This window comes from Syngnathoides biaculeatus, chromosome 18, assembly GCF_019802595.1.
Source record: "Syngnathoides biaculeatus isolate LvHL_M chromosome 18, ASM1980259v1, whole genome shotgun sequence".
Lineage (NCBI taxonomy): Eukaryota > Metazoa > Chordata > Actinopteri > Syngnathiformes > Syngnathidae > Syngnathoides > Syngnathoides biaculeatus.
This window is the reverse complement of record NC_084657.1, coordinates 16,417,566-16,432,154: the sequence shown is the minus strand read 5'-3', so window position 1 is coordinate 16,432,154 and position 14,589 is coordinate 16,417,566. Positions and strand designations below refer to the sequence as shown.

The 14,589-nt window shown below is 40.3% G+C and overlaps 1 protein-coding gene across 1 annotated transcript in view; it reads right to left on the bottom strand.

Moving 5' to 3' along the window:
• Window positions 1-14,241, bottom strand: part of nrg2a (neuregulin 2a) — an 85,467-nt gene extending 71,226 nt beyond the window's left edge. The window contains exons 1-3 of the mRNA XM_061804455.1: window positions 14,138-14,241; window positions 2,185-2,350; window positions 951-1,069 (exon numbers count right to left, since the gene is read on the bottom strand). Coding sequence (XP_061660439.1) covers window positions 951-1,069; window positions 2,185-2,350; window positions 14,138-14,225 — 373 coding nt within the window. The 5' untranslated portion in view covers window positions 14,226-14,241. The remainder of the gene's footprint in view (window positions 1-950; window positions 1,070-2,184; window positions 2,351-14,137) is intronic.
• Between the last annotated feature and the right edge of the window lie 348 nt (window positions 14,242-14,589).

The following is a 14,589-nucleotide window of genomic DNA, read 5'->3' as shown; positions in this document are numbered from 1 at the left end:
ATACTTATTAATAATATTTTTTTTAGTTAAAAGGCTAATTTTATTCTGGTAACAAAAAATCCAAGGATTATCTTTTTTGACGAATTGGTTTGTAATAATTTATTTTCGGTCTTTTTTCCCACCACAACCCCCAACACCCCCCCCCCCCCCAAAAAAAATGATGATTTTAATGATATATGATGTCCATTTGGAATATTTGCTTGCTATCTTTTGAGAAGCAGAGGCATCAGTGCCTGTGACCACGTCGTTACAGTTGCATTTTCAGCCTTCCGGTGAGCATTTTAACAGCCAATGAGTGTGTTTTTGTCCCTTTTCAATGCCGTTGTGAGTGGCTGTAGATTATTTGTTTTTTGGCACAGCGGCGGGGTGATGTGGACTTTCTGGCTTCAGTCTGCGCTCTAGACATGCTCTTTCACTACTCAGACACCAGATAACAATACATCCTTGCTTAGATAGATGTAAAAGCACATGACTTGCATCCGCTCTTTTTTTTTTTTTTTACTGTCTGTAAAAATGCAGCCAGTCGACTATCCAAATACAGTTGTAGCAGCGCCCAGAACCAACATTATTTCACCACCCTATCAAATGGAAGCAGCTGTTATCAAACATCTTTCACCAGCTCCAGCAATTTGCAAAACACAGCACTAGCATGTATTGTGCTGTATTTCTTCTATCAAAAAGTGAAACTTTTTATAGCTCTCAGGTGGGCTGTTTTTCATTCTGCTCTACATTATGTTCTCGTGTCACACACTGCCAGATGCACATTGCTGAATAGTAGAAACCATATTAAAATGTACCGCAAACCCCTAAAGACAAAGTGGACAGTTGTTGTTCATGCCTGTTACCACTTTTACAGGCCCTGGTTGGGATGCCCACTTTGAATCTTTAGCTGGCCGTAGAACAGTCTTAAGCAATAAAGAACAATGGGAGTGCTTTTACTCGGTACTCACTGCTTTGGACATTTATAGTGCCAGTGGAGTTGTCCTTTCCCAGCAGGTTCTCCACCACACAAGTGTAATTCCCAGAATCCTCCAGTTTCGCTCTGCTGATCTGGAGTCTGGAGTTTTTCCTGTGGGAGACAACACTCGCACAGCTGAGTCAAGGGAATCCAGCCCGGGAGGAAGCAACATGGAAACCCGTTGAGTGGAAACACGGGGGACAGCGAGGCGGACAACAGGACAAGCAGTCGTACGGCAACGGGCTTCTGCTTTGATATGGTGCTGATTACAGAGTGGAAAAGTGTCTAGAATAACAGAGCTACTTAGTATATTTTCTAAAGTTAAAAGTCGCTTCATTAAGCTATGCATTACGTCTCATAATGTTTTTCATAACGCTGCTTTCAATTTGGCTACAAAGCAGCAACGGTTTCTACAAGGGGCCTGTAAATGCATCTACCTGTTCCAAGATTGCCATTTTTCCTGCACATTACTCACGTGCTCCACCGGAGCCAGCAATTTTAATCACATGATCATTAGCCGACCGGAGACTGTGAAAAAGGTGCATGAATTATTAAACTAGCAATGTGCAGTGCTGCCTCTTTTAATGGGTGGCAAATCTTGGTACTGAAAATAAAAGAACAAGAACTGGATCATAACACCCACAAAAAGTGTTTATTTGACACCCAGTCAAAAAAAAAAAATACCCTTATTAATACATTAAAGTTTAAAGTTGGAGCCGCCCTAGTACAACATACATGTTGTGTATGAAAAACAGTAGAAAGTCAATTGACAGTACATTTTTTTTAATAATCTATAACTTTTGCAAGGTGGCTAAATAAAAGATTTATGACAACATAATGGATCAAAATCTACAGTAAACTTAATATCCGTTTCTTATACTGTACTTCAGAACATGCCGCTTTGGTTACCAGGACGACAGGAGCAAAGGGAAGGCATACGATGAACCCTGGGCGACTTTTTTAAATTTATGCAATGCGCAACAAATCCGTGTCCAGCATTCAAATAAATTTAACCATAAAAACAATTTCAAACCTAGGCAGATAACAATAGATGAGATGTTAATCCAAACTATTTAAAAGTTAATATTCCATAATATGTTCCCTTGCAAGGCAAATGTGATTCATTTTAAAACATGTTCTTGAAGTATACATTTAGACAGTGTTGGTGAGACATCATTTACGTTAGTATTCAGAGTTAATGATTATTAGTACTTTTTTGTACTCACTGGCTGTTCTTTATTCGTATTTTTTTGCTTTTCTTCAGCTCGTTGCCATCTTTGAACCATCGGTATGTTGGCAGAGGGCTCCCCGTGGCCTCGCACTTGACCGTGAGCTTGCTTCCCTCGTCCACTATTAATAGATTCTTCATTGGTTTTAACTTTGGAGCTGAAGCTAAAAAAGATGGAGAGAGAAAAAAAAAGAGAAACAAGAGTTACTGGGAATTCTTGATTTAAAAAAAAAAAAAAAACTTTAGTTTGCACATTTGATGCTCCATTGTGTGTTTGTGTTTTACTAGAAAAAAAAAAAAAGAGGACACTAAGGGCGTATGGAGCCAATTGTCCCTCTATGGACTAAGCTAACAAGTCTCTCATGCGACCAGCAGATGTTGACACCAGAGGCATCATCAAGTTGACGTCAGACGAACAACCAGGTGCATTTTCAATTTGGTTATCTTGCTGTACAATTTCCTCCAATCAGATATTACACAAGATAGCATAGCAAACATCCACAATCAATTGCCACTGTAGGATTAACGCTTACTGGGTAAAAACAAAGTTTTTTTTTTTTTTAAACTGGTGCTCTCGCAGGTGTGACTCCAAATATTGTGTCATTTCTATTCTGACACACACACACACATTGATACATTACATGAAGAACGCACAGCCACACAAAACACTTGCCAGCTGACAGCTGCACACATGTTGAGGGGAAGACCTACGCAGGGTGGGGAAAGTGAGCAGGGGTGAATGAGGGTCAATCCGGGAATGGTCATGATGCCCCCCCCCTCCTCCTCCTCCTTCACACACAAAAACTCTCTCCATTCACGAGATCATGTGAATGCTTAGCAAAGTAATGCTTTCAATTCCAGCTGTTTGCAACTCCATCAAGGGTAGCAATGTGAACAAAAAAATTGCAGTTGCGATGCATTTATATCAAGTTTTTCCTCTTCCACCCACTCATGTCCTCTTTCTGGAGAAAGCGTCCTACTTTCATGACCTGATGAAGTTGTCATGCCGGCAAGGAAAGGAAAAGCCTCAGTGATGTGGCATTTTGTGTGCATCCAGAGTCACTAATTTTGTGTGCATCTTGGCTCTCGCAATAAATCCAGATCATGAAGTATGAAGAAAATCATACAAAAGTTAAGAAAGATGACTTTAGGGACACAAAGCCTTTAAATTTAAAGCATTTCAAAGCAACCCAAGAAACATGTTATGACTTCAAAATGTTTTTTTTTTTTTTTTTTTGGAGCCCATTCTCACTTCAGAAGAGTACCACAAGAAAGTGCCACTGAGAATGAGGCACTCTAACAAACAGCAAAGTGGTCATGAAGAATATTACTTTTTGATCCAAGACTATACATCCATTTTCTGTACCGCTTATCCTCACTAGGATCCCTTGACATGCTGGAGCTTATCCCAGCTATCTTCTGGCAAGAGCCGGGGTAAACCCTTGACTGGTCGCCTGCCAATCACATATAAATAAACAACCATTCATGCCTACGGACAATTTTGAGTTTGCAATCAAAGTCGTCTTCATGTTTTTGGGATGCGGGAGGAAACCGAAGTGCCCGTAGAAAACCCGTCCAGGCAAAGGGAGAACAGAAAAACGCCACAAAAGCGCTGCCGGGATTCTAACCCCGATCTCTCAGAGCTGTGAGGCAGATGTGCTAACCAGTCGCCCATCGTACCGTCAATTCAAGATTTGTGACTTAAAATCTGATTACCATTTTAAAAAATAAAATTAGGAAAAAAACAATAGCAAGGTGCAAGGATTGAAACTCAAAAATAAAAGACAACAACCACAACATGGCGGCACAATTTAGCAGCTGGTAAAGAGTTGGCCTCGCAGTTCTGAGGTCCCGGGTTCAATCCCCGGACCCGCCTGTGTGGAGTTTGCATGTTCTCCCCGTGCCTGTGTGGGTTTTCTCCGGGCACTCCGGATTCCTCCCACACCCCAAAAACATGCAACATTAATTAGACACACTAAATTGCCCCTCGGTCTGATTGTGAGTGCGGCTGTTTGCCTCAATGTGCCCTGCGATTGGCTGGCAACCAATTCAGGGTATATCCCGCCTCTTGCCCGTTGACAGCTGGGATAGGCTTCAGTACGCCCCGTGACCCTTGTGAGGATAAGCAGAAAACAAAGAAAATGGATGGATGGATGGATAAACTTCATGTCAGTTATCCATTTAATCGAGAAGACAATAAAGTAATGGACAGTATAAATATTGGTTTGGGACCATGAATGATGATGTGAATGATGCGATTACGAAAGGGTTAGGAGGCTAATTAACACAAGTACAGATATTAAGTGCAAAATGGCAAATGTGCATTGAGTCAGTGAACGACTTGATTCCTGACTTTCTTAATCCAAGAAATGACTTGGCTCAAGTTGCTTGAAATTTAGTGGTGAATTTTCACCACATTAACTTGAAGGTTAAGACTCGAGATTGAGGACTAAATGGTAAATGGTGAATGAAGTGCACTTACATGGTATAGTGCATCTACACCATCACGGTGCACAAAGCGCTTCACAGAGGCACGCAATCACCCACTCACGCACACATTCATACACCAGCGAGCGGCTGCTGCCGTGCAAGACATTGCCAGGTCCACTGTTGAAAATTTGGAGTTAAATGTCTTACCCAAGGACAATTTGACAGCAGAAAGTCGGTCTATTTGAGCTGGCAACTCTTCAGCCACTGGACAACAAGCTGTACTAACTTATCCACAGCAGCCCATTTCACATATGGAACTTACTCACACCTCCGGTAAATACTAAAGATGGATACTTATTGTAAAGTACTCTACGGGATTTGGGGTGTATAGTACAACCTGACTTTCACAGATTTCACAGGCGATGACAGAAAAAAGTCAAATTCAAAATAGCTCAAACAGCTCAATAACAAAGAGTATTTTTGGATCAGGAGTATCTAATTATACTTTCATCTGTCAGCCACTTGGTATTTAAGGCACGTGGAAACTGGGATGCTGAAATAAGACACATGAGTCTTTGTTGGACTTAACACTATATCACGGGAAACAGATACATGAAGATGTCATGGAATAAAATGAAGATTTTGGATAAAAAGGAAAATCAGAAAAGTGTTTTGTTCTGGTAAAGGTGAACAAAAGAATTTACGTCTGTCTGAATGTCTGTTCAGGAACTGCATCGTATTAAGAAAACAGCTGTGAAAAGACCTCCGAATAGCAGCAAGCAGGTATTTCAAGCTGTCGGGGTCTCTGGAGTCCCAAGAACCTCTTGATGGAGGATCCTCTCTCAAGGCTTGAACTCAGGCATAAAGCCATATTTCGGCCACCCTGTCTGCAGTAAGCTCAGAAATCCACGAAGACGAAGTCTCACAAAACTTTATCACCAATAAACGCGATGCTACTGGAGATGTCAGAGTTCTTGATCGTTGCATGGCCACCATGTCTTGGAAAGGCTGCAACTCGCCCAAGGAGGTGGCAAAGTGATGTTTTGGGCTACAATGTTCGGGTGCGAAATGAAAGCTTCAGCTGCTATGTGTTTAAAGGGAGAAATATTAAAGGTTTCCCCACCATCATCCCCTGATATCAACCCTATTAAGAACCAATGACGGGAGGTGGCAGTATACCTCCGAACTGCCACTCTGGGATGCAATAACTGAAGTCCCAAATAAAATACAGCCAGAAAATATGCATGGACAAGTTTAGTGTATGAAATATTTAAAGTGATATTGAAGATGGGCTCTGAGACTACTGGCTAATATGTGGGGAAAAGTTTAACGCATTTCCTCTCATGTCATGACAGAGTTTAGAGGCCCCACAATAATACCCAAGTTATTGATGTTCCAAAAATGTTATTAACTTTAATCTGTATTTAGGATTTGGGAAAATCAGCACAACAACATCTACTTAATAATTAGGGACACGGTGCATTCACAAGGCCTGAACATACTGGAGTGTCAGGTGCTATTGTTTTATCAAGAAGAAGCACATGGAGAACTTGAAACGTCCAGCTGCTTTCCATTTAACATATTTTTAACATGAGCTGTAATAGGCTGTAAGTGATGTGATGTGATGTACAAAAAGAACCTGCACTTATGAATACTCAAACGTGCGGCAACGTTTGACAAGAGGATTCATTGCACATTTTCATCAACTGGCCTTCAGCTCGAAACGTAACGTGGGAAGAAAACTTTGAATTGAACTCCAGTCTCCAAATGTTATTATTTAACCGACATTGTCCGTGATCTTACCTGCCCATATGGAATACAGTGAGTAAACAACTACTGTACTGAGTTATGTGGCCTTACACGTTCCGCTCTGCCAGATTTGGCCCAACACGGTGCCTGAGGAAAGCCTGTCATCCTGTCATCGGCAGAAAGAATAGCAGGAATGAAGTTGCCCCATTAAAAAAAAAAAAAAGTTTAGTACATTGCCTCAACACAGGTCTGTCCTTGCCAAGTAAATTAAACAAGTTTTCTCTTCGCTTGGAAGAGTTACAGAAATACTTATCGCTAAGACAGATGTGGAAGAAGGACCGCTCCGTGGACAAACATAATGAAGAACCAGGGAGCTGTCTCTTCTCTCTAACTTCGCGACACAGATGTTCAACAGTTCTGGATAGAGATTCATATGCACGTCTACCTACAAGGGTCTTTTATCTACACGACGTGACATCCATGGAGCTCCTGGCAGCGCAAGCACAGCGTGATATACAGTGGACGCTCCTCTGTGGGTCGCCTGATGAGGAAACCATCACACAGGAGATGTTTGCTGGACACACATGAAGTAGAGCGCAAGTCGACCATGCTCACATAAAGTACACCCCCCTTTTTTTTTTTTTCGCCCAAGTTGTGATTTCTCAAACGGTTGTCTCATTTTTGGGTGACACCTGTAGAAAATTGTGTAAGGCGGAGATTATATACTCGGTGTCTCTGCAAGCGCCCGATTGTCTGCTTCTGAAGTGGAGGGCCAGCTGTAAACGTGGACAATAAAGGGAAAAATCGGAACACCCAGGCCTGTGCGGCATGTCAGCGCCTTGCGCTTGGGGTCAACAGTTGGAAAAGTGAGCGCGACCTCACCGACTCCAAGAACAACATTGCCCGATCAATTAACAAATGCTCATATAATTAAGTCAACATTGCTCATTTACTTCCAGAAGCTTAGGGGAGGAATCTGAGCCATGCACTTGTAAGCGTTCTCCCCACACACACCCCCCCTCCCACCTACCCCCACCCTTTCTAGACAAAGTATCCCAGATTATTCCAGTATTATGTCACTTCACTACATGCTATCCGCAGACAAATTGCCTTGTGAGACATCTTGAGACCTTTGCACTGGGCCAATGGCGTTCCGACTGAAGACCAGTTAGCGTACCACAACATCTGTTCTAAGAGATCCTTTTTCAACCGCAAGGTAGGAAGTTGCTTTCACCAGATAATTAGCTGGTGCATCGTTTTAATATGACTCAAAGCCTTTGCGATAATTCACCTTTTTGCAATAACAGCATATGGTTTCCTTCTCCCTCTGACTGCTCAACAATGCTTATTACTCTTCATCACAATCCTCTCTCCCATGTTAATCTATTTGAGTGAAATTTGTAGCTCTATATTATACTATTATGTTACAACTGGACTATTTTCAAGCAAGACGAGCATCATATGCCGCAAAAACGCAATCCTTATCGGAGGGACAAGTGGATAGTAATGATTTCTAAATTTCTTTTTGATTATGCGGAATTGATGATTCATTAATGACATCCTGAAGCAATTGAATCAAAATGGGAGTGCCATAAATAGGGCTGCATCTACACAATATATTAAGAATTGAGTAGTCAACTGATTGTGCCATCAGTTAAGAATGTAATCAGATTTAAAAAAAAAAAAAAAAAGATTCTGCATTTTTGAACAATACAACAAAACAATACACAACATGCATGTGACGTGCAGGTATTATTTTTGTAAACTCTAGGTCGCTCTCCTATCTGTGATTTTGAAGGTGTGTGGCTTGAAAAGGAGGGGTGGTGAGTGAAACATGTCCGTTTCCACGAATTACCGTGTATCCTTGTTTCTGAGAACAGGTTCCTGATTTGTAATTCAACCTGATTTGCACAGAAATATGACACAATATTTTACATTATTTCCCACTTTTTTTTTTCCTGCACTAAGTATTCTGCTTATCCTGTCCAGTGTTGCTGTTGTTATACTGTATAGTTGAACTTGATGTTGGCCATAAGTGTAGTTTAGTTTTGTGCGAGTGGTATGGTTCATTCAGTTCAGTGTAATATGCATTTTATTACATTTCCATTGTAAAGTGTCCTAAAATATGCAAGCTATGTGTCCCGCTTTTCTGTGCTCTTTGTTTGCCATGTAATTCGGTCGTGTACTCTTGGGTACACATTAAGGAGGATGGCGCGAGACACTGTCGCCTAAGGAGGACTGCCTCCTTTTTTCTTTGTTACTATGAATGAAAATTTAAGAATTGGACCGTTAATGTCAGAACACTGGACTGTATGTTTTTGGGGGTTTTTTGTACGCGTGTGTGGTTATAATACATAAACTGGCAGATTCGATTACGTTCTTCGTAATATCCGCCGGATTAGACTTTCCTGATCTAAACCATTTTGCTTTAATTCACTGGTTTATGATTACAAATAAATTGCAAATTAAATATAGTATCAAGTGAATGGAGTAGCGTGTATAAAATTACTTCCCTCCTCTTTTCAGGAGTCATCTCTTTACTCACCATTTATCTTTAGCTGATCATTTACATGAAACAACAGTGCAGTTGATGAGCGAGAGTGAGCTATTGTCATGTATATGTTGCTTTCCAATATATTCGGCCATTTTCTATAGTTTATTCTGTTCAGGGTTGTGGGTAGCTGTTGCTTTCCCCAGCTGAGGTTGGGTAAAATACAGACTGGTCGAAAGTCAGAGTCGCGCATATTGATAGTGCATGCAATTTAGATAAATCTGCTTTTAAAAAAAAAGTGGCCTATTAAAGTGTCATGGTTGTTTTGAATAGACAGCAAGGCCCACTTTGTGATGTACTTCATGTAAATGACTTGTGTTCGGGAAGTGCACGCACTATTTTGGAACGCGGCAAGTTGAATGCAGAAATTGAGCCACAAAAAGAGCAAAACAAAGCTGAAAAAGGAGGATTATTCTCCTGACAGAGGCCGTTACTTGAAAATCAGCAAACTCATCCCTTGACTTGGTGGCACCAATGAAATGTGTGGCGTTCTAAAGTTATGAAACCAATTACAAATAAAGGGGCGAAAAAAGACAATTGAGGTTATTAATCGCTCCCCCCTATATTCAAGATAAACTCATTCAACCACCTTTGGACATCGGTCAACAGGCATCAATTTGTACGTTCCAATAAAACAAAATTACCTTTTAACATGGTCATCCATCTCTTCTCCGCAGAAACATATAAAGAGTAATAGAGAGAGGAGAAAAATATTATAATATATTCTCTAATTAAGAGAAAAAGAAATGAAGTAGCTGGCAAGTATTGTTTGGCTAACATTAAAGAACTTACAAATGTAGTGAGCAGCCACTTTGTTAGAGGGGCTTGTGACCTAATTTCACTTTGATTTCATGCAAAAGTCGCATTTACAAAGAAATTAAAGATCACCTACTGAGATATTCAATTACAATATGTTTATTATGTACTTTTCAGTGCTATAGAAAGACATTTTATTGTTGCTCATGTTATTATTCTCCAAGTTTTCATTCAATTGTTGGTCTCTATTTGAACTTTTTCATATTGGGGCTCGATTGCACCCTAGGCTGTGTTTCGTGAGTACTGTACGTTCGGACTCAATTGTGCGTTGTGTGTTGGCATGTTCTGAGAGCTTTGCTTTTATAAAATGACCAGTCTCCACTCAGCACACATTAAGGTGTTATATAGGCACATTACTGCTGTATTTGCAGCTTAGTGATGAATAAAGTAGCTGTAAGGTGTTGTTTCTTTGATTAGCTTTTGTGTTGTGCGGCCACGCCGACATACGCACCGCCGAACTGTTTGAGATGTCGCCAGCTCCTCTGATTACTGATCCATTTTGTTTCTGACTCAGTGCAGAAGCTTCGATTTAGGCTCCAAAGTGCCTGGTAGGTGTTTCAACACGATAAGAAAGATCTGGCACAAGATGAAGGGGGCTCTTCACTTCCATAACCAATTATTAGCAGCCGCTGTGCGGTCCGCACGCACACCCACAAAGACCCACTGCATCGGACGCAAACGTGTTTTGTTGTGACACGAGATAGATGGTCAGTACAATAACAATGCCAGCACAATGTGATTTTTTTTTTTTTTTTTTTTTAGGCCAATGACTCAACCTCATAAGCACCTTTTTCGTTTCAACGTATTGATGTCAATGTTGATGAAGCGCCTGCAGCCTCCTCTTTAGCAGAAGAATGAGAGCAAAGTTGCCAAGTTTTACGGCCCCCCTCAGGTGTCTTTTCTTCTTCACTAAGAACTCAACATTTTAGCAGCATTGTTAGCATTCTCATGAGAGTGTCAGCTTTCAACCACACACACATTTGAGCTTGGAAGAAAATCCCCATGTTACATTGCTGCTGCAAAATGCACCAAATCAGCACGCTCAACCTCGCTTGCGACCTCACTGCGAAATTGCACGAACGTGAGGGTCACCCTAAAAAAGGCAACATAATAAAAAAGGTGAAACACAAACCAATTCTACAAAAATTAGCTCACTGAAATAAAATTACAAGAAAAACATTTTCATTTCGTGTGAATAAAACTCAAACAGTATGACTGTAAAGTTGTAATAACATGGGAAGTCCTTATTCTATTTCAGGATAAAGTTACGATATAAAAAAAATGTAATATTACAAGAAAAAAATTACTTTTACAATAAAAGTCTAAAAGGGATTTTTTTTAATGAGTCAAAGCATTACAAGAAAAAAAATAATTTTACAGCGATATAGTCGCAATTTTAAAAGATTATGAGCAAATCTTTACAATATTTAAATTGTGGTATTGGGGGGAAACAAAGTACAGTATTGAACTTTTAAGAGGAAAGTTGTAAAGGTATTTTATTTGTAGAATCAAGGTGAAACACAATTAATGAAATCTCTTTTGTTGGGAGCATTTGATCAGTAACAAAAAAATGTCTACGGCAAATATTTAAACACCTTACAGGATTAATTAAATAAAATTTTGTTTGCACGTGTGGGATTAACGTGTTAAAAACGTAACTTTAACCACCTAATTTCACTTTTCTTCAACTTTTTCTTTTTTCCAATGTGTCTGTCGTACCCCTAAGTGCACTTAAACACCTGCTGGGAAAATCACATCCTTTCAAAAATGTATAAAGCCCCATGAAGAGGAAAGCTGAAGTAGAGGGGACAAGGCTGTCATATTCCTGATTGACGGGCCTCTCATAGGTCAGATTACCTACAATTACATTTGACACTCTTCTGACACAAGGACATGTACTCAAGCAATCATACGTCACCAATTTAAACAATGCAGGATACCGTTTGCGCTAGAAGGAAAAACTTGAAAATATTCATACTTGACTTGGTTCATCTGACCTGGCTTTTCAGATCCGACAAGATGCATGCCATCTTTCGGACTTGGAAGTAAAAATGTAAGATGGAGTTTGACTGCTCCGTGGTGGCAGTGAATTCAACTCACTTCACAACAAGCAGCAGTTTTGAGAGATTCAATGATTTAAAAGTGACATTTTGCAGCTTTTTGCTAACACATTCTGAATTTACTTCATCGCTCTTTAAGCAACATTGTCCAACACAAACGGTTGAGCAAGACATGCAGACAAACAATATAATACTACTCACAGGCATAATCTTCATTTTTTGCAACAAAAAAAAAGACATATTACTGCATCTTACTGAAGAGTTGTGACCATCGCAGCTTACAAGCTGCCTGCATTATGCCGCCCTCAGGTGGCCCTTGGCGTACTCACGAGAAGCAGCCTAACAGTCACTAATCATGAGTCACAAAATGTTCAATTCTTTGCAGTCTATTTAATTATTGTATTGCTGGATGTTTTTATGAAATAGAGTGCTATTTTTATTATTTAAAAGGGGTGGGGGAAACGGATGAAATATTGGCATTTCCATTCATTTCAGTGGGGAAATATTGACTTGCGCTAACCTCCCCTCTTAAAACAATATGGGAAGCATACTGATACAGCAAACCTCGGATTTATTTTTATTTTAACAATATGCCATCCTTTTCTTTTCCGAGTGTATTTTATTGCTCTCGGTACAATAATTACAAGGTGGCTGCTTACCAATTACAGAGCTTTAAAAGTCTCAGTCTTTTCATCTTGCATGACACATTTTACAGTCTCTTCATGACGTATGCAATGTGAATGTGGACACTACACAGGACACTTAAGCACAAGTTGAATGTTGTAATTAGATTCTTGGCATAGAAAAAGTAGCAAATAAAAAAAATGCATTGCTCTGTGCACTTGCGCTTCAATGTCATTTTCAGATACAGTGTGGACGAAAAAGCCCTGGGTGGATTAAATCCGACATGCCACATGTTACTTTATTCGCCATGATTGAGAAGCACTGTGTTCGAGTTTGTTGATTGATACACTAGAATAGTAGTTCACAACCGTGGTCACATGACACCCATGAGAGATCACCAGGGGTGCTTCAGGAAATTATTCACTTTCACCTCATTGGTTCGAAAATCATTGAATTACAAATTTGTTTCTATTCCTGCCTCCGTGTCGGTGTATAAAGTGCCAAAAAGCACAATTAAAAGCGCTTCATTAAGCTAGCATGAGTTTAAATGAACATGTGCATCCACCTGTTACCATTCATAAAACAAATACATCCTTTGAGTGTATTATCCTGTGTTCAGTTAAAAAAAAGTCCACATTTCACACTGAGTAAGTCATATCAAGTTGAAATCATCATAATTTCCGTATTGATACATTTTGAAATATTTTTGTCAAAAGCTGTGTCGTGAGATTTTCTTATGCAACATGGATGCCTCGACTTAATGAAGGTTACGAAACTGGAACATGCAAACTAACTATACCGTTTGTTTTGTTATATGTATGTTGTATCTGCCCTGCTGATTAATGAAGATGCTCCCTGAAAACAATCGGGAAGTACTCCAGTGTTTCTTGATCACTATCACGTATTTTGGTACCGTGGATACGAAAAAAAAAAATAAAGAAAAGAAATCAGAGTTTTAGAAGAGAAAGGTAAAACAAAACAAACAAAAAAAAAAGCTAGCCAGAAGCAAACGTCACAGCACACAGAGTAAAGAAATGTGACTAAAACGGGGGATGGATGGGCTTCCCCATGACCTGAGGTCAGTTTACAGTGACATGCCGCAGCTTGCATGCAACCACTAGTGAGCAAGTACATTTGCTACACTTGTGACTGGGGAAGCGTCTCTGGCGATACTCCGACAAAGAAGGAAAAATAAAGATGCTATTTTATGTACGGTGACTCATCAGTGACATCCAAAAACCATTGAAGACGCTGATAAATTATTAACCCTATCCAAATGTCTACTAAGCCACGGTAGTGCACCGTGTTCCAAATCTACTTCCACAATGAAAATGACGAACGGACAACACTAGTACATCATGTCCGCTCTGTGGGAGGGAAGATGAATCAAGGCTTATCAGATTTTAACTTACAAATTAACTTTTTTTTTTTTTTTTTTCAAAAAATGATATCCCTCTCCGTAAGGCTGAGAGAAAGCCTGCAAACATTGAGGTCACAAATCACAGCGTTTGACTTCCCCACAATTCTTGCCTGCCGCCAAACCAGATGTGTCTCTACACGCTGTCCACATTAGGAGATACGTACATCCATGTGTCAACCTGGCGGCAGGCTTTGATAAGCCGAGGATGATACTTCGGCAATGACAAACTTTGTTTCCATTTGTTTCCTTCAAAGCCGCATGCAAATGTGGAAATTATTGTGCACCTTGAATGTCCTCTTACCTTGAGGGGGATCGCCCTCCTTCTCTTTTTGCCCTTTCTTACCACCCTTCTTTCTCCCTTTCTTATCTTTCCTCCTATTCTCTGTCATGCTTTCACAGTGAAGTAAATCCTCTCGGGAAAAGAGCCCCAAAATAAAAGAATTAAAAGAAGGGGGAAAAAAAGTAGGTAGTCCGGTGGGGGGAAAAGTGTGGCAAGAGGGCACCCGCAGACTCTGAGCCCAGTTAGAGCGCCTCTCTTCCTATATAGACTCACTCCAATCAAGGATAGCAAGGAACCACCTACTCCTCACAGCAGGGAAAGGGAAAGAGAGAGAGAGAGGGACAGAGCGGGAGTGACGAAGGAGGGAAGAGGGAGGAAAAATAGGGAGAGAAAAGGTGGGGACGGCTGAAGAAAAGTGAGAGTATACGGAAGAAGGAAGGAGGGAACAGGAAGGCATTTCCCATCACTTTAAG